At 42.6% G+C, this 22121-nt stretch overlaps 1 protein-coding gene across 2 annotated transcripts; it reads right to left on the bottom strand.

The window, feature by feature from the left end:
- Nucleotides 1–3722: 3722 nt before the first annotated feature.
- Nucleotides 3723–20457, bottom strand: LOC134064103 (phosphatidylinositol 3,4,5-trisphosphate 3-phosphatase and dual-specificity protein phosphatase PTEN-like). 2 transcript variants are annotated; one of them, XM_062519906.1, is made up of 10 exons: nucleotides 19486–20455; nucleotides 12874–12958; nucleotides 12443–12487; nucleotides 12285–12328; nucleotides 11274–11512; nucleotides 10816–10957; nucleotides 8735–8803; nucleotides 6360–6526; nucleotides 5033–5293; nucleotides 3724–4754 (listed from the first exon to the last, which is right to left on the bottom strand). In XM_062519906.1, exons 1-10 carry the CDS (start codon nucleotides 19562–19564, stop codon nucleotides 4569–4571), a joined length of 1317 nt encoding a protein of 438 aa, XP_062375890.1. In that variant the 5' UTR covers nucleotides 19565–20455; the 3' UTR covers nucleotides 3724–4568. The 2 variants fall into 2 exon arrangements, with proteins under 2 accessions (XP_062375891.1, XP_062375890.1); XM_062519907.1 differs by lacking the exon at nucleotides 8735–8803 and having other exon boundaries at nucleotides 3723–4754; nucleotides 19486–20457.
- Between the last annotated feature and the right edge of the window lie 1664 nt (nucleotides 20458–22121).

Here is a 22121-nt window from a genome sequence, read left to right as displayed (position 1 = left end):
CATACTCTTCTCTATAGCTCTCACTCCACGCGTTCACTCTTCAAACCTCAAGGGTCAAAGTTAGCAAGCATTATGTTCACAAATAAACAGTACCTAATATATTAGTGGAGAACATTTATCCGTATCAACAGGTTACTAATAGCCTATAACAGAGGAGGACAGAAGTCACGCTTGTTTGGCTGGTCTGGCTGGTGCCTTAACAACAGAGCTTCATGCATAAATAAGCCCAGAATAGCCTGACTGTAGTCCGCTACAACAAATGATATACAGTAGCCTACAGTACAGTAACCACATTTTTTTTGCAATGACAGGGTGTATAGGGCTATAGGCTAAGACATTTGAACTAATGTGCATGGTCTGATTGCTGGATTTCTTCAGGAATGTGAGGTCGGAATACATCATTATTTCATAAAATAGTCCGATTATTCACACTAGGTCGTCATACCTTATTGAATGTGGAAGTATGTTTTCCAAAAGGCAGACCTATTCGTAGCCTAATTTGCGATTGGGCATATACACTGCTCAAAATAATTAAGGGAACACTGGTTCATAGGAGTATGGCATCAACTCAGTCACTTTTGTGGGATATTGATCTGGCCACTTATGTAACAGACGTGGTTGTGAATCAGGTTCACCTGCTTTGATGTCAACAAAATTTACTACAGGTGTACTAGACAGGAATGGCTTTACAGGTGGTGGCAACTGGTCATTTTTCCGTCTTTACCCTTCTTGTCTGATTTTTCACTAGCTTTGCATTTGGATTGGGTTAGTGTTACTACTGGTAACATGCGCCAGTATGTGGAGCCTACAGAGGTTGCACAGGAAGTCCAACTCCTCCAGAATGGCACACCAATACTTTCCATTGCCAGAAAGAGTGCCTCAGCAACATGGAAGAGATTCCAGGAGACAGGCAGATGCTCTAGGAGAGCAGGACAGGGTGGGAGGGTGGCCTGAGGCAATCCAAATGCAAAGCTAAAAATCAGTCAAGAAGGATAAAGATGGAAAAATTACCAGTTGTTAAGGTTATAACCTCTGATGATGGTTTGTCCAGCCATCTTACAGTGAGAAAGTAGGCTGGGTATGGTGATAGCCAGACTACTGAGAAAGCCTAACTTGCTTAGTAGGATATCCCGCTTGAATTTCAGCCTTCCCTCATCAGTATCAGTGTAAAATCCTGTCTGACAGCGTGCACGAGTAGACATGCATATTGGCGTAGGCCGTGTACGAGTTGATGACTTTTTCGTCAGTGCGTCTGTGTACAAAACCTTTGATAGCTCTTAGTGAGTGTTTCCCTTTAGCTTGTGTTTAATTTCCACTTCCTGTTTCATACTGGGCCTAATCCAAACACAGCTGTATTCTCCCAAAGAGGGGGTTGGGGTGGGAGATGGTGGTTGCCAGGTTGGGATTGTGGACAAACTTTGAAAAGCACAGTTCAGTTGCCATAATTATGACAGACGTTTCTGCTCAACCAACATTTTCACTCCTATATCTTTACCTAGGCCTATTAACTATCTAGTACACTGCAGCTGAAAACACACTGTTCGGATTGCTCTTTAAAATCTGATTGAATGTAGGCTATGGGTGCCTCTCATGCAGCATTTCTACGTCCTCCCTCGCTCCTCGGGCCTCGATCCTCACTGATCTACATAAAGAATGATGGGGCGGCAACAATGGGATAGTCTATCCCTTCTTCTATCTTTCTTTATGTAGATCAGTGAGGATCGAGGCCCGAGGAGCGAGGGAGGACGTATAAACGCAGCATGAGAGGCACCCTCTATTGTGGTGTCGTGTAGCCTACTTCCTGATCTGAAACTTATGCAATATATTTCAGTGACCCTTCCATCATGATATGCGACTCATGCAAACACACAATCCTATCAACACACGGAAAGCAGACACGGGTACTGAAGGAGGGGTTGTTGATAAAAAGACAACTTGAACTAAGAGTCAGAATGGAGAACTAGGGGAGAGTTAGGCCGACACAAACGGGGAGGAAATACACGGTGCAATGGAAAAGAGAGAGCAGTGGAAGGAAGGAGATGGTCAGGGATAGCGGATTATATATCGCCGTCTTCCTTTCATTATGATGCGATTATTATACGCCTCCTCTCCCTGCGACATGCTCGCTAATCCCATTATGGAGTACGGCCCGCAGACAACACACAAGAACCCAGCCAGCCAGACTCACACGTGCGCTCTCATTGAACTAAGCGCACAACCAACTGCAAACACGCACACACGCACGCACACACACACACGGACACACAAGGTCTCGTCTGGTAGATGACCAAAGCAAGTTTGTGAGCTCGTGCTGGTCTTTGTTAAGATGTCCTATTATATATGTATCCATGTCATGTAGCCTACTGGGTCAGCAGTTCAGTGGGATGTACCTGAGCTAGATGGTTTAATACCCATCATCTCTCGTTTATCCCCTAACCCGATTTGGGCTTGGTCGGGGTGGGTTGCTTCAACCTTTTTCTGTGTCATTCTAAAAACCTCAGGACATTTCTGTAATACACTGGCAGCTGCAATAGTCTTGTAGTTGGGAGAGATGTTTCTTTTTCAACCATGACAGTACACCCAGAGTTAGTTTCCATGTCATCTTCTGAGCAGGCCACGTCTTTCACATTTATGAGTCAGTCATATCACATAGAATAGATCTAGCATTGTGTTAAGTGTCGAGATGATGTCATTGTTAACACTTCTATGTGACTGAAGTAGTGAGTTAAATCGTTAACACATAAGGTCAATCATCCCGAACCCCCTGCAAACGTCAAACAAGTGTCCAAACTTGGTGCATCTTCTTTACAAAATCACAGTTATTTTTTGACCAAAGGCAATGTAATAAAAAAAAAACACCATAAATGGTTCAATGACCAGATTTGATTTCTTAAAATGCATGCATCATGTTTCAGTTAACCTCAGTCCTACAAAAAAACCAAGCATTTTCAAAGATGACTGAAGCAAGCGTCCATCTTTGTAGATAATCAAGATTTTACATGGATACCCAGTTTCCCCATATAGGCTATGGCTTACTCTTAGTCTTAGACTAAATGAGACTTTCTTTGGAATAATCTAAGACTTGAAACAATCCATGTACAGTAAACCATCCCAGAGAGAATCAAGACCATTTTCAATATGCCTTCCAATTTCCATATGACTACATTTTGGTTGACAAGCATTTTGCATCATAAGAAGACGACTGTCCCCAAGCCAATGATTACAACTAGTGAGGTAGGATTCAGTGCATTCAGAGACAGGTTAATAATACCTGAAAGCAGCCAATAGCACAGTAAAACACTGAGGACATTGACATTAGATCTCTTTAAACTGTAACTCAACTGCTTTTCCATCTAAATCTCATCATGTACCAAGCATATTTTACTACACCTACTGTAAGTGTGAAACTGTTTTACATTATTTACATTATTTGGTCAGAGGTTTAATCTTGCACTAATCGTATTCATCTAACATGTAGATCAATAACCACTGCCATTGTTTTAGTGTCAGAGTGAAGGCCATAAAAAAAAACCTTTGAGCACTTTAAAAATGTGGAAGTCCCATGTCAGATACACCTGAGGTCTCTGCATTTAAGTGATCTATTATTTTCAATGTTCCCTTTACCTCCAATCTTTCTTATGAAAACATGGAAACTAAATGCAAATAGCATGCACATCACAGTTTGTCCTTTAAATGTTTTGAGTGTGTTAATATTATTGCAAACACTTTTTACCTGCTGTTTCGTGTATTAGATTTTTTATTATCTTAGGATAAAAAAACATTGACAATTACATGGGATGCCTTTTTTTCTTTTCTTTTTTTTTCTGCATAATTTAACGTTATACACAGTGGGGGGATGGGGGTGGGGGTGGGGGGGAGGATGGCGTTGCCAACACACCTTAGCCTCCTTAACGCAGGCCGGCCCAAGCTGAATCAATTTTGCACTTGGTTCAGAGGGGGCAGCCTGCAGACAGCACAAGAAGCATTCACAGTAAAGAGGGAGGGAACGAGAGAGGAGGAGGAGGAGGAGGAAGAGGAGGAGATAAGGAGAGGAAGAGGGAGAAGGGAGGAGAGAGAAGAGAGAAAGAAAAAAGTGATTGCAGCACTGGCCTTGGTGTGGACAGGAGAAAGAGAGGGTCCTGTGTCCATCCCTCCTCTCCTTCCCTCTCCTGATTGCCTTGATTTTTCAACGCATTTTGTTGTCTTTGACACAAAAAGGGATTTTCTTTTGTTTTTTTTTTATGTACACAGAATAGCTACAGGACCTTCTCCCCTTCCCCAGCAGGCAACTGTGTCAATATTCGCACATAAAATAATAATAATAATAATAATTATAGTAATAATAAAATAAAACAATATATTGGTCAGGATATTTGTTTTTTTTTCTTCTATAACTGATGTTTTCTTTTGAAGCGACACAAATGTTCTATTGCCGTTTGGGAGAGGGCTGAAAGGTACTTTCTTCAGTTCAGTTTCATTTTCAAGTTTTCTCCTGTTTTTTTCTCTGGTTGTTGTTGTGGATCTTCTTGTGTTTTCTTGTTTGTTTGTTTTTTTGTTTCGTTTTGAGTTCACACTTTCGTTATCTGTGTGTGCTGCTCCTCGTCGAACGGCTCGTTCTCGGGGTCCGAGTCAGTGGTGTCGGAATACCGGTAGTGATCCGGCTCGTTGTCGCTTACGTCCGGGGTGACCGAGGTGGACGTGCTGGCCTCGGAGTTTGAGGGCTCCTCCGCTGTCCTTGTGAAATACAACTTCACCTAGACGAGAGAGAACCAGTGGCTTGATTAAAAAAAATATGAAAACACACAAAACTTGAGGTCCTACATAATACTCAATATTGGAATTTCTGATATACATACAACACAGAATGATGACTATCTAAACAAACTTTTCTCTGTACTGAATGGCACAACAATTACATTTTCATAACATGATGATCATATATTTACCTAATATTCCTAGTGACCATATATTTATAACATTCCTACAGATTTGAAATGACTTAAAAACTGCCTTTAGCGAGGCTAAACCTCACCTTAAAGTTGGGTGAGAAATATCTGTTGGCTTTATCTTTGTTGGCTTTGTCCAAGTCGTTCTTGGAGAGGGACAAGATCAGGTAGTCCCGGTCTCCATCGGCCGCTCCCCCTCCGACTCCAGCTCGGTCCACTGGGGCACCCGGGGTTTGCGCCGGAAGCTCCCCGATGTCGTTCACCACTGACCCGTTCTCCACGCGCTCCTCGCCCTCCTCCGGTCCCGGAATGAAGAAAGTGTTCACCCAAAAGTGAAACATTTTGTCCTGAAATGAAGGTGGGAAGAAACGACTTAGTCCTGGAGCAGATGAGAGCGTATCCGTGCATACTGTTTTACAGTGCAGCGATGTTGGGATTTACAAGAACGCATTCACGCTCAACAACTACAGGACTATAGTAAACTACATTTACATTTAGAAGAAACGTTTCATCCAAAGTGATTTACGCATCAATTATATTACATCGTCACCAGAGGAACTTGTGGTTAAGTTCCTTGCTCAAGGGCACAATAGTGGAAGCCAGAAATTGAATCCACAAATTTTCAGGATACTGCATGTTAGTCCAGCTTCTTCCACTACACTACCACCGCCCACTATACTAGCATCCATTATGCGAGTACGACTATTTTGCCATACCAGACATTAGAGCCCAATAGCCCTAATGTACTACAAACCGTTACATGGTAACTTTAAAATCACTGTTCTCTTGATAATTATATTGGAAAAACAGGCACACTAAATAACTTCTAACATGCACCATAAACATGAATGGGCCGCTTTAATCCTAGGTTAGTCCACATCATCTATGCACTCCCACATCCGGTGTGGGAGTGATTGTGCTTAGATTTTTCCAAAAATATTCATCAATGTCAGGCAGATCATACAGTAATCACATCAGAAAGAGTAGTAACTGTAATACAGTGATATCACAGACCTTATGTCACCTACCATAGTGCAACTGCGTTTGAATATACATTAAATAGAATATTTCCATTAAATAGAACTTTCGGAGCAAAATCAGATCCGACAGCCTGAGTGTGCCTAATATGTGAATGAATGAGAAGGGAAGTGTCTACATGCAGTTAGAAGCAAAGGCCCATTCATGTAAAACCTAAACCTGATGTGACTGATTAAAAAAAAAGGTTCAAGCAGGATGTCAAATGAGGTTGTTGTTCTTGTCAAGATCACTGTCTTTTTTTAAAAAAAATTTTATCTGATGCAAAAGCAGTCTTGCTCTGTACGTCAAACCAAATGACACATGATGTCTTTGCTTCTTTGATTTCAAAGAAGGGACCAGAATGTACACAGTGAAGGGAGGGGTTAGTAGACTGACCTTCTTCATCATCTTATTCTGCTTGTGGAAGAACTCCACCTTGATGTCGCCACACACGGGCAGAGGCTGTGGGAACTCAAAGAACACGTGCTTCTCTTCCCGTCGGGTGTGGGCCGGGTTGGAAGTGTGGATTTTCACCTTTAACTGGTACACAACAAACTGAGGGTCTGGGGTGGAGGATCGGAGGAGAATGAGGAGGAGGAGGGGGTTTGAGAAGAGATGAGAGAAACAAGGGGGGGGAGGGAGAGAGAGAGCAAGAGAGAGAGAGAGAGAGAGAGAGAGAGAGAGAGAGAGAGAGAGAGAGCAAGAGAGAGAGAGAGAGAGAGAGAGAGAGAGAGAGAGAGAGAGATATGAAAGAGCAGTGAAAGAGGATGTGAGGAAAGAGGAATTGAGCATAGACAACCACACAAAAAAGGTGTTAAAAACCACAACTCCCCCATCACGTCATTGCTTTGCACAGAATAGCATTAACACACCCATCCCCCACCAAACATTTTAAATAGGAACAAACAAGCAGAAAAAAAAACTAGAACAAAAAATCATATATATATATATTAAAAAAGTTAGACAAGAGTCAGGATAGAGACACAGAGGAAAGGACTGACCCAAGCACCAGATGACACAAAAAGCCCTATTCTGAGGACAGCCAGTGAGGTGCCACATACGAACTAAAACCTACACAGAGGTCTAGGAGTGGGTGTGGTGGGTGTGAATTTGTGTTCGGCCAACTTTGCACAGATCATTCTCAACATCACCTAAAGCCAGAGATGACGGCATGCGTTTCGCAAGAGGGAGCCATGTGGGAACTGAACTCGTGACCTAGTGCCAGCGAGCGCCACCTTCCAGCAGTGACCTCTGCCTCACTTCGGCTCGCTCGCGCGGCGCGAGAGCAAGCGAGCACTGAGGCGCGCCTCTCAGCAGACAGGAAGTGATGACTGCATTAGTGCACTGTGCATCTGCTGCACGACGGTTCGTGCCAGGCGACAAAGTGCGACAGCAACAGAAAAAAAAAAAAAAAAAAAAAAAGCCATGTGTATTAACCCAGCTAGCTGGTTACCATAGCAGCACGGCAAAGACGCTCACAGCCTACCACCGTGGCGCCGTACCATTCAGGCTTTACCGGTTAGAGCATACTGGAGCTACCCACACATTCCACTTTGCAAAGCAGGTTTTGCTAGTGATGTGCAACATACAAATTTGCCTGAACTGAGCACTGTCTGTGAGAGGTGGAGTTGGGTACTGAACTCGGTATCTTTAAACGTACTGACTGAATTATTATATCAATACTGTTGAATACTTTTCCAAGCTAAATCTAAAATGGGCTGACTTCCGGTGCCGGAGAAGAACGCATCTGTGTGAGACCATTGCAAAACCACTATAGATGCAAACTTTTTTGGCCAATATGTCTTTTGCCGCCATTTTGATTTTTAAGATGTGTGCATAAACTTGCTACACTACTGTAGTTAACTTTGTCCGGTTCCCTTTTCTTTGTAAATGAGAACTGATCGGCTTTTCTCTCCGGCACGGTTGGTAATTATGAGCTAAACAATGATAACTTCTTATTATTGTTACGTGATAATATCTCAGCAGTGCAGAGTGGGCTGATGCTACCCCGGTAAAAAAAAAAAAACAGTAAGCCTGCTTGGTCAGAAATAACAATGGTGGAGTGTGGTGAAATGGTGCATCAATAATGAAGTTATTATTTTTAATATACATTATATATTCATATGTAGGCTATAGTTTAGGAAACATGTCCTGACATTTAACATCGACAGTTCCTTGTGTGTGTGCACACACACTGAGTTTTTGCAGAGAAAAGTATGTGCAGACGGTAGTTGGCTTCCTCCACATGATGAACATAATTGTAACCTTGTTGTCTTATTCAGCTCTCTGTCTGAGCTCACCATATAAATAAATATTTCAGCAGCAGTCCTGGGTGATATTTGACCATTATGACTTAATGGTGACCCCACAATGACAATAACACAGAACATTCTTGAGTTGAGCAGCACTTTTGCATATGTGCGGCTTAGTGCGCCTATTGCAAAAAAATATAACAATTTCTTGGACTAAACCTGGTTGTGCCACCAGTTTCTATAGTCACCAGCCACCCCACTACAGTTATAGATTCAGACAGAGTAAATACCGCTGGGAACTGGTACTGAACACCTGGTGTCCATATTGGTACCAAAATCGGTTCAAATTTGAAAGGTGCCCAACCCTGAGCGCTTTCAGTTCTTTTTATCATATTTCATTTTTTCCTGCTGATTGCTATAGGGACTACTGGTGTCTTGTGTTGCCATGGCTGGTGAGGTGGGTGCTCTGTGAAGTTGCTCAGTCTCAGTTAATGATGTAGTAAATGAAGGCTGAATTACCCCAGTGCCAGCTCCCTTTCTTGAAGCCCTGGGAGTTGGGTTCGTTCCTGATTTTTACTGTACTGTCCCCTTAGAGAGAGAGAAGGAAGTTAACACACACGCACACACACACACACGCGCCCTGCTGAACCATCGGGGAAGGGGGTTGGGGGGGGGAGTGGGGCGGTGTAGGGACGGCCTAGCTGTCTCAACACACAAACGACTCCGTTAGGGGTGCAATGGTCTTGCGCACTCTCAGCAACACCGTTCAAGTGCAGTGATAGTTTGAGTATTTCCTGGAGCTGCTCCTCAGGTAACTGCTTGTGTGATTTGCTATGCAGGACAGATTGTGTGAACTTCGCTGCCTACTGAATTCGATGCTGATGACCGTTTCCAGGAAACATAATTGGGAATTTAGATATGACCTGTAACCAACACAAAGACTGTTCCTGACTACATCATATATTGCAATAAAGCATGGATTTCTGTCTGAATAGATAAACCAAAGATATAACTCAACCTTTCTGTGGCTGAGGGTATTGCAATACTTGACTTTTGCTCTGTGCCAATCCTAATTTTTAGTCAGTTTGGTCTGCAATCCCTCTTCATCACAGTAGACCAGGTGTCTTCCTGTTGGTGTACTGAACTGCCATCACCAAAGTGTTAAATGTTGTATTGCACGATTGCTATCAAACAAATACAGGAGAATTACTGACTACACACAGATGAAGCAAGAACATGTTTGCTTTGAAGTGGTGGCTAAACCGAAGGGTAATTTCAAAGCAAATGAAAGTAACATTCACTAGTTTCGGATGATTTGTAATTCAGCATACTACGCGGCATACGACGGTGTAGACTTCTGACTGGATCATGTCTGTCTCCTTGTTCATTTTTGCGTGACTTGAATGGGGACATTATGAGATATGCGCAGTGCAAACCTAACATCAATCCCTTCTAGAGCCTGCTTGACATAGCAAAAGTCTTTATTTCACTCAATTCAATTTGTTCACTGCTACTGGATAATTTCATTTCCAGGGTCCAATTAGATGTAACAAACTCAACTTTGACCTGAAAACAGTCAAACCTTACCCGTGTGCATATGTATGTGTACGTGTATCCATATATGTGTGTGTGTTTAAACCATTGCACCCCTAACATTTGCAAATATACTTAACAGATATTCAGAGGTCATATACCTAGACACACACTCAAAACCTACAGTGGCAAACTACATTCGGCTACATGTGCTCCTTTCTTGCAATGTCACTTCCTGTTTCTGACAAACTAATTGATGGTCTTATTGTTCCTACCTCATTCGTGCTACCTTGCTTTCAATGTATTGATAAGTGTCCAAATCAGAATAGAGCGCTCATATTAGGGTGAACAGAAGAGAGGGAGAAAAGGTAGAGAATGAGCGAAGGAGAGGTGTGGGAGAAACAAAAGGTGTTTGTGACGCCTCCCAGGTAGAGCAGACGACGGACGCTGCCTGCACACCAAATTTCACTATCTGTAGGTCACAACGACCAGGTAAACAGAGCAAGGAGGAACACAGGTGTACATCAGAAGTTATAAGGAGCATGCATGAATGTTAGTGGAGAACCTCGTTACCAAATGTCAATTTTCACCACAGCTAGTTCATTTGCAGGAGTCTGTTGCATTTGTCAAATCAGAGGTGCGTTTCCTAAAACCATAGTTGCTAACCTGTTAGCAACTCAGTTGGGTTGGCAATGGGATATTGCATTGCAACCAACAAAATTGTTAACTTACTTAGCAACTATGGTTTTGGGAAACGCACTCTGAACTACGTACATACATACATGAATGAGTTGACAGCCATATTCAAATGTGCAGTGATATATTCATTTTTAATATGATGGTCAACTCATTCGAATGTCACTCTGCAACTGCAGGATGACATCAGATTTGCAATTTTGAGTCTGCAAATGAGCCACTGGCAAAATTGAGAGAATTTCTTTTAGTCTTAAAGAGTGGTTAGACAAACAAAATACATGCACACACACAAATACTCTCTCACACACACACACACACACACACACCGCAGCGGAAGCAGTGCGTGTGTGTGTGTGTTCTGAGAAACTTACTGCTGGTTCCTCCACCAAACATGGGCACAGTCTCGAACACCATCTTGTGAAAGAGTAAGGCGACGGGCCGGTACTCCAGCTGTTTCTTGAGCAGGTAGCTGTAATAGTATACGTAGCGCCGCTGGCTAGGGATGGTGACCCCCTGTGAGGCAAACAAGGACACAAGGACACGTTCACCGCAGGGACAAGTGATGCAACTTCAACAGATGCCGCAGAGGTAGAAAATAGTAACAGTCTTTGTTTTAGCATCCATTACTTAAATGCCTTATGAACACTGTGATTTCTTTTTTTTTCATTATTTGAGTCCTACGACTAGTTGAATGCTTGTTTGCTTGCTATTCATACAGCAGTGGCCCAAGTGTTAAATTGTACACCGATTTCAAACATGGAGGAGCCGAGCAGAGATTGCCTGGATGCTGTGCAATGTAACGTTGGGATTTTCCGAGCGAGCAACCCACCTTTTTGTCCCTGGTCCTGACTTCTCCGTAGAAGTCCAGGGCTTCCTGGGCCTCCTGGAACTTCCTGCGATGCAGCAGATAGGCACAGATCATGACCCCCGTGCGACCTTTGCCTGCCTTGCAGTGGATGGCGGCCACATGATTGTCATCCTCGCTCAGCCACTGGTCGAGGTCCTCGCAGAACGGCTTGATCAACTCCAGCTGAGGGGGGTTGTGGTCTTCGAAGGGGTATTGTGCAACTGGAGGGGGAGAAAAGCAAGACTTTAACACTCCTGTACTCAGAAACTCCTGTACCATAATTTCCCAACTATTAGCCGCGGCTTATGCATTGATTTTGCTAAATTTCTTCTGCTATAAGGTTGATACACAGGGGCAGTTAATATGTAAGGGATAAACAACGACGCGCCGTGCGTTTCTAGGAAAATAATGCACGTTCAAAGTGGTAATAAGGACCCGACGCCGCAGGCGGAGGGGATTTTACACTTCGATAAGTGCATGATTTTCCTAGAAACGCACGGCGTGGAGTTGATTATCCCGCTTATACCACTGCTACTATCATTTTCGTTTATATTGCCGCTGTCTTAGATACAACGTTGCTGTTTTTACCGTTACATTCACATTGGCGAATTAATATTCAAGTGTAATAAGCCCAAAAGAAGGGAACTACTTCATAGCCGTGCGGTGTATCGAAAAATAATGCACGTTCCAAATAGCGCATCACAATAAGAAATTTGACCGAGCAGTGGTATAAGGCATTAATATGGTTTTGTATCCTTTAACTTGCATAAAACTAATGTCCTGCGGCTTATACACAATGCGGCTAATACACAGGAAATGACGGTAAATATGGGCAACTATGCCCCAACACCACAGCGTACCCTGTACTTTAAATAAATATTGCCACATCCCTATCCTCCCGTTAGGATGGCACTAGGTGAATTAATCCAAAGATGGGTAATGAGATAGTGGCTCGAAAACACAAGACAGCTAGGTATCTGAGCATCCTCTCACCTCTGCAGTTGAATTTGGCAGTATCATAGTGTCGTTCTGCACATCTGAAACACAAATATACACTCCATTGAAGATTTCATATTTTTTTCTCTTCTCAAACAAATGACAATACATAGCACAGTCAAGTTGACATGACACGGGTTCAAAAGTATACTTACAGATTATATATTTTGTAATGGTTTTTGTGTTTTGAATCCAAAAACCTGAAGAAAAGGGAGGTAAAAAAAAGGAAAAGTTGAACATCTGAGATGATTGACGAACCTGCTGTGGTCAACAATGTCCAACTTCTGCTATAAATATACATTACACATCCACATTCCAACATGTCTTCGAACTCTGAACAGACATTCAAATGTTTTTTTTTCTCTTTTTCTACGTCTGGACATTTCTGTGAAGCGCAGATGCAGCTGTATGCAGTTCCATGCATGTCATTCAAGACCATTCATTTCTATGCACCACAGCTCCACTCGACATCCAATACCTCCCACCATTGGGAATATACATGCTGAATTAGTCATACGACTACATGAGTATGATTATGCCATTACCACATTGTCTGTGTACTGTATGCGTGTGTCTGCATGCTTACCTGACTACATCATCTATATTATTTCTGTAGACTCCCTCCAACCTTTCCGCTGGGAAACCCATGGCGATGATATTCGGATATATGTCTGAGATCTTGAGTTAAGGAAAGGTGAGCACGTAACAGACCAGTGCAGGACAGTAACTGCATGGCACGAAGTCAAACAGAATATTTACATTTAGGGATGCAACGGTTTTCAATAATTTATTGAACCGTTCGGTTTGGCCTGTTCGGTTCAATAGACTCACCTAAACCGCAATATTTCGGTATACGCGACATTAAACTTTTTATTTAATACAAGGTTATTGCGCGCGCGTAGCCTGGGAGCGATAGAGAGCAGTGCTTAGGACCCGGGGGATGCGTTTTCTCTGACTGTTCAGCTTGCCTCTCGTCAACCTTGCAACAACCAATCAGAATTTTACTGAATTTCCCAAGAGCCAATAAGCGCGTTGAAATGCAAATGAAGGAGTCATGTGAGAAGAAACAAACTCTACCGGCGGCTGCATGATCATGGCGACATTTGAAGTAGCCCACGAACAAGGCAAAAAGACCGTCAGTAAACAAAGCACAGTGTGCATTGCAAGCACTGCTTCACAACGATCACCTAATAAAGGTAACACATCCAACATGTCGGCCCACTTGCGCCTTCATCACCCGGCTGTAACCTTAAGTGGAGCAGCACGGAGAGTTAGTTTGCCACCGAAAACCCAACCATCCATAGCTGCAGCCTTTCGACAACAATATTCCTATAATTCCCAAAGACATAACGAATACGACGGCGTATTAGGGCCACGTATACTTTGTAAAGACACAAATTTGCCACTTTAGAAGGTCGAAAATTTGCCACATTATAAAGTCTGTGTGTAACAGTGTAACCGGTGGTTTCTGCCCTGCGTTGATTGCTCGCTAGAGTAGCCTAGCCTAAGAAAGCGTGACGCCGACACAGCTGAGTGTATTCTCTTTTTGATAGTTTACTGGAAAATATTGTAGGGATGGGAGGTTATAGGAGATGGGGAGGCTGACATGTCATTCCAAACTCGGGTCATTTATTTTCCTGACGTTGTACATGCTAGGCTACGGGCAGCGGGAGGTGTCCACTCGAAAAACAATAAACTCACTGCTAAATCAGTCAATCGCTCGTCCACTCGTCAATCACACAACTCTCTCGCACACACACGCACACACACACACACACACACACACACACACACACACGACAGGAGACACAGGGGAAACAGACACTTTGTGAAGTGGCAAATTTGCCACTTTCTTCTCGGAATATTGCCCCCCCCCTGACAACAGGTTGCAATAATGTTCATTTCATTGTTCTAATATTTTTAATGCTGCACTGCACTTTTGTCTATGTTTACATTTTTTACGTTCATAAAAGAGGACAGGGCAGGCACTCCCAAATCAAATATCCATTTGAAACTACACATAATACTACCTCACCAATTATTTTGAGAAGATTTTCAGAATTGTTCACTACTTTTTTGAGGGTGTATAACAGTTAAGTATTTTCTTTAAATGTGTGAAGAACAGTGAGTTTATTAAATAAATAACTACACATTACTTTATGCTGCACTGCACTATGGATAACATTGCCTGTTTATGACAGAAGGCAATGATGGTGTTCTTTTCTTTTAATACATTTTTGTGATTCTGCTTCATCTGTGTCAGGCTATGCATTTAATATTTTCTCTGCAAGTGTAAGTAGAAGCACATTGTTGATTTGAAATAGAAAAGGCAAATATAGCCTCCTGTATGCTAGAGCCAAGATAATATTGATATATTGAAACCGAACCGTTACCGTGGCCCAAAAACCGTGATACAAACCGAACCGTGGCAAAACTGTACCGTTGCATCCCTATTTACATTGATGAAATACTTGAAGCCATACACATCCGCAGGGAGCACTTACACCACAAAAGGAATCACAGCCAAAGAGGAAGAAAAAGCAGTTCCTTGTCTGTTCATTTCATGACAAAAAAATCTAGAGTAGAGTTTTATCAACTTGATTACGCCCACTCAACAAGTCATAGTCTAGAAAGCAGCCTAGACAAACCACACTTTCACACAAGGTCTTCTCAGTCAGCAGGCCCCGTTTCAACCACACTGACAAATGTTATTAAGAGCCGTTAACTGGTGGGTGGGGAAATGTTTGGTGGTCCCACCCCAACACCAGCCATGTCATCCTATAGTGTCATTTCAACTACGCGTTAAGCCACAAGTGGATCTGCTATTCTGCTGCTGCACAAACATCACACAAACTCACAAATGAAACCAAGGAAAGTGTGCACACACAGACACTTGATTTTAATCCCTTCACCATGCCTCTCTGTCCCTCTTTTCCCCCTCTCTCCATCCCTCCCTCCCTCTCTCTATCTATCTATCTCAGGGCTCTGCACAAGCTCTAGGAGTGCAATGCTTCACTCATTTGCAGAAGTGCCCCTTTCTGAGAATATCCTTTCAAAATGGAAACCCTGAATGTTTTTAATTGGATGAGTCAGGTCATATTTTTAGGAGCAGTACATTTCAAGTGCTGGAGTGCAATTTCTTTTCTTTCTCAAAGGCAAAAAAAAAAAGGTGGACAGTGGAGTGGGTTAGTGGCACTTTCCGCATCCAGGTCTGCAGAGGAGAGAAACCCAGGTGACACTCTAGGCTAGTAGCTACAGATTACAAAGGTTTTGAGCTACAGTAATTTCCAGTAAACTGGCCGCAATGTGTTTAAGTCGCAGGACAGTGTTTTATGTTTTATGCAAGTTAAAAGAAACAAAACCATACTAATTGTGCCCATGTATTAACTTCATAGTTGAAGAAAATTTGCAAAATCAATGTATAAGCCGCGGCTAATAGTTACGGTAAGAAATAACGGTAGTTTTGCCCGCTAGACTAACTTGCAGTGATTTTCAGTCACATTATGCATACTTTTAACATATTAAACAACAAACTCCTCTTTTTCTGGGATAAGAACTAGCAGGTCTAACTAGAGGGTAAAGCAAACCAGCGGACCAACATACTGTAGTAAAGGACAACGGAGATAAAGTGCTTATGTCCCATTACTATAACTTTCTCTGCACTCCGGTGTCATTTCCTTTTTGAGGCCAAAATATAGACAACTAAAATAAACCTCATTCAATCACTCTTTGTTACTCCACTAATATTACAAAGAATAATGCATGGAACTATAAAGACATTTCTATAAAACCACAAGTAGGTAAAATATATACAGCAACATTTCAATTTGATCACACATGAAACGCACTGAGGGACAGACCTTTTGACCTTACAGATGGTTCAAGTGATAAATATTTGTAATACGCAAGATAAACTGTCTCAGTAAAGTTCAGCAGCCATCTCTTAAAGCGACATAAGTTTCAACACTGTCCTGCTACATTAGCAAACCAGGAAATGTCTGTGGAGATGGGCATCCCGTAATACATAATATTTTGCATAAGCACGGTACACTGACAGCAGGAAGACTGTTCCTCTGTTAGGGCAATGTAGAAGCTCTCAAGACATCATTCACAGGACTTGTGATTAGAAAGCTTTGAGCAAAAAAATAAATAAAAATCAGTGAGGCCACAGTACACATAAATCACTATCCATGTCCACCCTGCATCCGCACTAGTTTGATACAGGATGTGTGTCCAGCGTGTGTAAAGAAGAACCTAACGATATGAATTTCACTAGATGTGTGTGTGGGTGTGGGTGTGCATTTAATGCATTATGTGTAAATATGAGTGTGCGAGTGTGAGTGTGTGTGTGTGTACACTGGACAGGCAGACTGTGTAGATGTGTATGAGTGTGTTAGGCCTAGGCGTCCCTTCTGTGGGCTCTCCCCTCCTCCCCCCCCTCCACCCACCCCACCCGATAGCAGCTCAGCAGTGCTCTATTTTAAGGTCCATTCCCAGAACTCAGATACTGTGTTACATAAGGGCACAGGGCCATATTGTTTTAGATACCATGGCAGAGAGAGAGAGAGAGAGAGAGAGAGAGAGAGAGAGAGAATGTTGGTGTATACTAAGCCACCACACCATTTAACCACATACATGAGGGATGGGGTGGGGCAGGGAGGAGGGTGCACTGGGGTGCTCCACCACATGTCAGCCACGCTTCGCTCGTGTGCTAGAAATGCAGCGTGCGTCAACACCTTTATGTGGTCTCTCGTCACACATACACCAAGTTAACAAATTATCAATCTGATGTGACGAAGACACCCTCAGATCACACACCAAGACACACACACACACACACACACGCGCACAGGTGCCGAGACACTTGAAAAGCAGAAACCGATTCCATCAATTCATTCATCCACAACTTTCCAAAACCGAGTCCCGCAGCTTGCCTCTGCCAAGACCCACATTATCACAACATGCATCTCAGCAGCCAGATTAATGCTGCTGTGCACAATTAAGCTATACAACTCAATCTTCAGTCATGACAGCTTGCATGACCTCCGACCTTTTCTTGAGCAAGGTTGACAGGCTTGCTGGATCACCTTACAGATGTGGGAGTGGGTCATTGCCAAAGCAATGGATACAAGCTAGGGCTGCACAATTTGGGAACGTGGGGTTGTACAGTAATTGCAATTTTTTTCCTGACAAATATTACAATTGGATTTAATGAGCGCATGCTTCTAATTGCCGAACATGCCTCCAGCATGAGAAGCACAGCACTCCCGTTAGGTGAGCTTCACACAAGGAAGACTATGTCAATATATATGTATGTGTACACACACACACACACACACACACACACACACACACACACACAAACCACTGGGAGTGAGTTGTGAGCTGCATGATTACTTGCAGCCTTTGCAATTAGCTAACTGCATTAGTTTAAATTGGGATTTTGAATTAAAATTGATTAATTGTGCAGCCGCAATACAAGCTATCTAATGTCTCTGCAGCAGAAGAGACAAAGGTTAGGATCAGTGACATTGTATGCACCATTGCCAAGATATACAAACACACAGCATGAAATGCAGATAGTAAAAAAAAAAAAAAAGTGAATCTAAGCAGATTTGTGCAATGCTAAGCAATTTACTGATAATGGCATATGAGAGCATGACCTAATCTAACTGACCTTGGCACTACTAGAGTGCAACCCCCGCCCCTATTCTGTTTTAACTTTAGAAAACTACACACACTTGAGGTAGTACATGGATGCACACGAATATGACCTGAAGGCTTGCCATTTCTAACCGTATACCTGAATAGATCACTAGAGTGCAACCCCCGCCCCTATTCTGTTTTAACTTTAGAAAACTACATACACTTGAGGTAGTACATGGATGCACACGAATATGACCTGAAGGCTTGCCATTTCTAACCGTATACCTGAATAGATCACCACACTCCAAAACCCTTCAATGGTCTCTTTCAATTATGGCATATCATCTGGCATTAGATCTACCTAGTTTATATACTCATTAATAGCCATTGCATGTTGCAAATGTAGTTATGCAAAGCAGTATAGATCAGTAACAAATAAAAAAGCTGGACACCATGTCTTCTTCATAGCTAAACTGAACACTAGATCGTCCCAGAACCAAGTGCACACACTTGCATCCGAGGGCCGCATCGCATCGCACCAGGACTACCTCTCTGTACACGGCCCATATGATTTCAGGAGAGAGACAGGCATTTTGCCAAAGTGCAACTTACACCCAAACTTACAATATCTGGTGATAGAAAGTCAACATATTTTCAAAATAAAAAATATGTTCCTATTGTTCTATTCTGACAACAGCTGTGGTGGTATGCTATTAAACGCAATATTTTAGTCGGAATCTGACGAAAAATCCAGCTGTACTGGATGACCCAAGGCATGATCCATTCTAACCTGGATGAGTAGCTAGCGATGAGAACGACACTCAGGGAGCTAACCGTATGCCACCTTGTATGAAAAGTCAAATATATCGATAAATGACAACAAACTAGTAAAAAAATCCATCCATTACAATTGGCTTGCATTGTCTTGTGCGGTGAATATTTTTGGATGGTGTCCCTTTTGAGAGGACTTATGATATAATCTATCTATTAAGAGAAGATGGGACGCTTATTGAGTTGAGTGTGTGGAAACGAACCCTAATTAACAAGCTATGGAGCTAGCCAGCTAGCTAGGGACGTTACAAGTTATAATGCTAGCCAGCATGCTGTTTGTATCTGTCAATTGACACCTACATACCCTACCTGATATTTTTCAGAAATAAGGGCAAATATAACATGGCCACACACATCACTAACAATTCCTACAGTATTCGCATAGTTCCGATGTCTAGCAGGCTTGCCACAAATCGTTATGTGATCTCCAATATCCCGGTCCACACTGATTTTTAAATTAGCAAGCTAACGTTAGCCAACATCTCAGTAACTAGCAAGGCAAATGGCTACGGAAAAAAGACTTTCAGGACAAGCTAGCATTAGCTAGCTCAAGAAATTTCTGCTGACATTCAATATAACATTACACTTCGAACATACCAACACCGTTTTCAGGGTGCAATAAGTAAAGCGTATTCTACAGCCAATGCACTTAGGTAAAATGGGCCACTTTCTAAATATCTCCATCTGTCTAACGTTAATGTTAACTGTTGGGCAAGGATACATGTCAAGTCCAAATCGAATCCATCCTCTTGATACCTTCGTTTGTTTCGACTTACAATTTCCTTGATTATTGCAGCCATTGCAAAGTCCTTAAGCTTCTATCAGTTATGTAAATGTATATTTGCTTCCTCTGCAATGGCTTTGTCCCACGATCACCCTTGCTTCTCCTGGTTTTGCAGCTCCTTCCTTTGCGGTGACAGGGCTAGCAGGCTAGCACAGTGGTTGTCGTTGTGAATAGGATTAGAATGGCCTCTGGATCATAAAGACGGGCCTTGCTCGGCTCCACCACAGCAGGCCCGACTTTCCCAATCCTGGAATTTGTCGTGCGACCCACCAAGTGAGAAGATATCCAATAATCGAGAAGCCGGATCGGAACGCATTAGACACGGCCAAAGTCTTTGAGTCCGCTACAGCCGCCGTGATTAGGTCCACCGAGAGGAGAGAACCCTCTCCATTGCTGCTAACGTAGAAAATTCAGACAACCCTTTCCCAGGCAACTCACGACGTAGCTAGCTAGCTGGCTAGCATTTCTAGCTAGCAACAATGGCTAGCTAGCAGCCCCTTTCTTATCCAAAATCCTCCTAGCGACGGATCATCGTAGTCCTTAGATTGAACAAATAAACAGAGGAAGTGACAGGCTCCACCGTAGATTTCAATAAAGCGTATACCGGTTACTATTCAGAGGGATGATATTTAATGGCTTCGTCCGAGGGAATCATTTTCTTTTCGCGATTCTCTCCCAGCTGAACTCTCAAACTTCCATCATGGCTTCCAACAGAGGAAAAAAGAAGGTAGACCAGGCAGTTTCAAAAAATATCCTACCGCTGTGAATAAATAGATCTAGAATGTCTCACTGATGCGAAAACCCACTATAGATTCAGCCAACACACATATATATGCATTGTAATAAATTGGCACGTGAAAATCAAGTAAACGTAGTACGTTGATAAAAGCAATAACGGCGATCTCCTTTGTTAGGCGCGGAAGGACACGACTCCGGTACGGGCAGCAATCCTCCCTGTCAAAGTGGTCACGTGTTTTGATAATTGGGGAAGTTTCCAATACACCGCGCTAACTGATGATGTATTGTTTCATCGTGATCGAAACTGTGTTTTACCACCGAATGCATCAAAATGCACAGGACTAAGTTCAGTTATGTATAGGTTACATGAAAAAGATCGGTTAGTAGCTTGACAATAGACAACCAAACAGAAATTAGAGAGCGTTGTCCAGCGCAACATTTAAGACATTGATAGTGTAGGCTACATTACACAGTTCACGTACGTTGACCTACTTCAGTCAACTTGGTTAATGCAGAGCGGTGAACTGTGGACGTGAGGACAATCATTTGCATGCACCTAGTTAACATTACTAACATTTTGGCAACTTCGGGTCAATAAATCAGTGCTCTCTGGACGTCGCACTTTGCGCCCTCTGGCGGAAAGAAACGGTAGTGACAGCTTTCGCTTAAATTCGTGTGTCTAATGGTAGACAATTAATGATTACCGGTATGTTTAAGTTTATTGAGACTTATTGATTTATTGCTACATGCCTATACCTAAAACATAATGGGTACGTTTAGTAAAAAGTGAAAATACACAGATTATTCAAATCAAATTAAGGAATACTGCAAGAATTTGTGTGTGTGTGTGTGTGTGTGTGTGTGTGGGGGGGGGGGGGGGGGGGGGGGGGGGGGGGGGTGTACAAAATGATAATAAGTATTTGTGTGCAGGGCCCATGGTGGATTTGGTATCACCTAAGCTGTATCTACTGTATATCCGTATGCACAATTCACAGTGGAATTGGGCACAGGTCCCAATTGAATTTCCCCTTGGGTCTTGAATTTCCCCTTGGGGATCAATACATTATCTATCTATCTATCTATCTATCTAGGTCCCATGGTGCAACTGCCTAACAGATTTGTGCACAGGCCCCACGTTGGGCTCTCAACTGTGGGCCAGACAGTAGGCCCTAATCATTATCTTGTGGTAATGGTTAAACTTTGTCAGAATCCTTAGGCTACTATTCATGTTTGGACAAGACCTAGAGTTAAAGCTGACATGAGCTATGTCCTTACCGTGGCATGAACCAAAAACGTATTACTTGTGGTGTAACATGAACACCAGTACTATTTACAACAATACCATCAATATGTGTACAAAAGGCCTGTAGGTTTGTCAATCGAAAAACTCATGGTTAGTTTATAGTTGAATGGAACGAGCCGACCAACCATGCACACGCTTGTGTATCAAACAGTTCTAGGGACCATTTACTTGGGAGCTCCTCTATGCAATACATTTTTTTCTGTTTGCAAACACTATAGGGTCACTGAAGAATGCAGAGTGAACGCATACAGAAAAGGAGCTACTTCCTCCAACAGTTCTAAGAACAATGTCTCTCTGGTGCAATAGAGCCCCTATTATCAGCCAACAGCAATGTCCATGATTGCGCTGGCAGTAGGCAAAGGTCTTCAAGCACACCCCTCTCTTTTAAGATAAGTGTATCAGTTATCTTCAGTGCGCTTAACCCTTCAGTACCTGTATATTAGAAATACTGGTAAAGACGAGTAAAAAAAATCATATCATTTTATCTAATTATCTCACAGTGAAAGCAATGAGAAAATACAACTCCAAGCGA

The sequence above is a fragment of the Sardina pilchardus genome, chromosome 18 (genome assembly GCF_963854185.1).
Source record: "Sardina pilchardus chromosome 18, fSarPil1.1, whole genome shotgun sequence".
Taxonomy (NCBI): Eukaryota; Metazoa; Chordata; class Actinopteri; order Clupeiformes; family Clupeidae; genus Sardina; species Sardina pilchardus.
The sequence above is the reverse complement of the archived record's forward strand: the minus strand, read 5'-3'. Positions and strand labels throughout refer to the sequence as shown.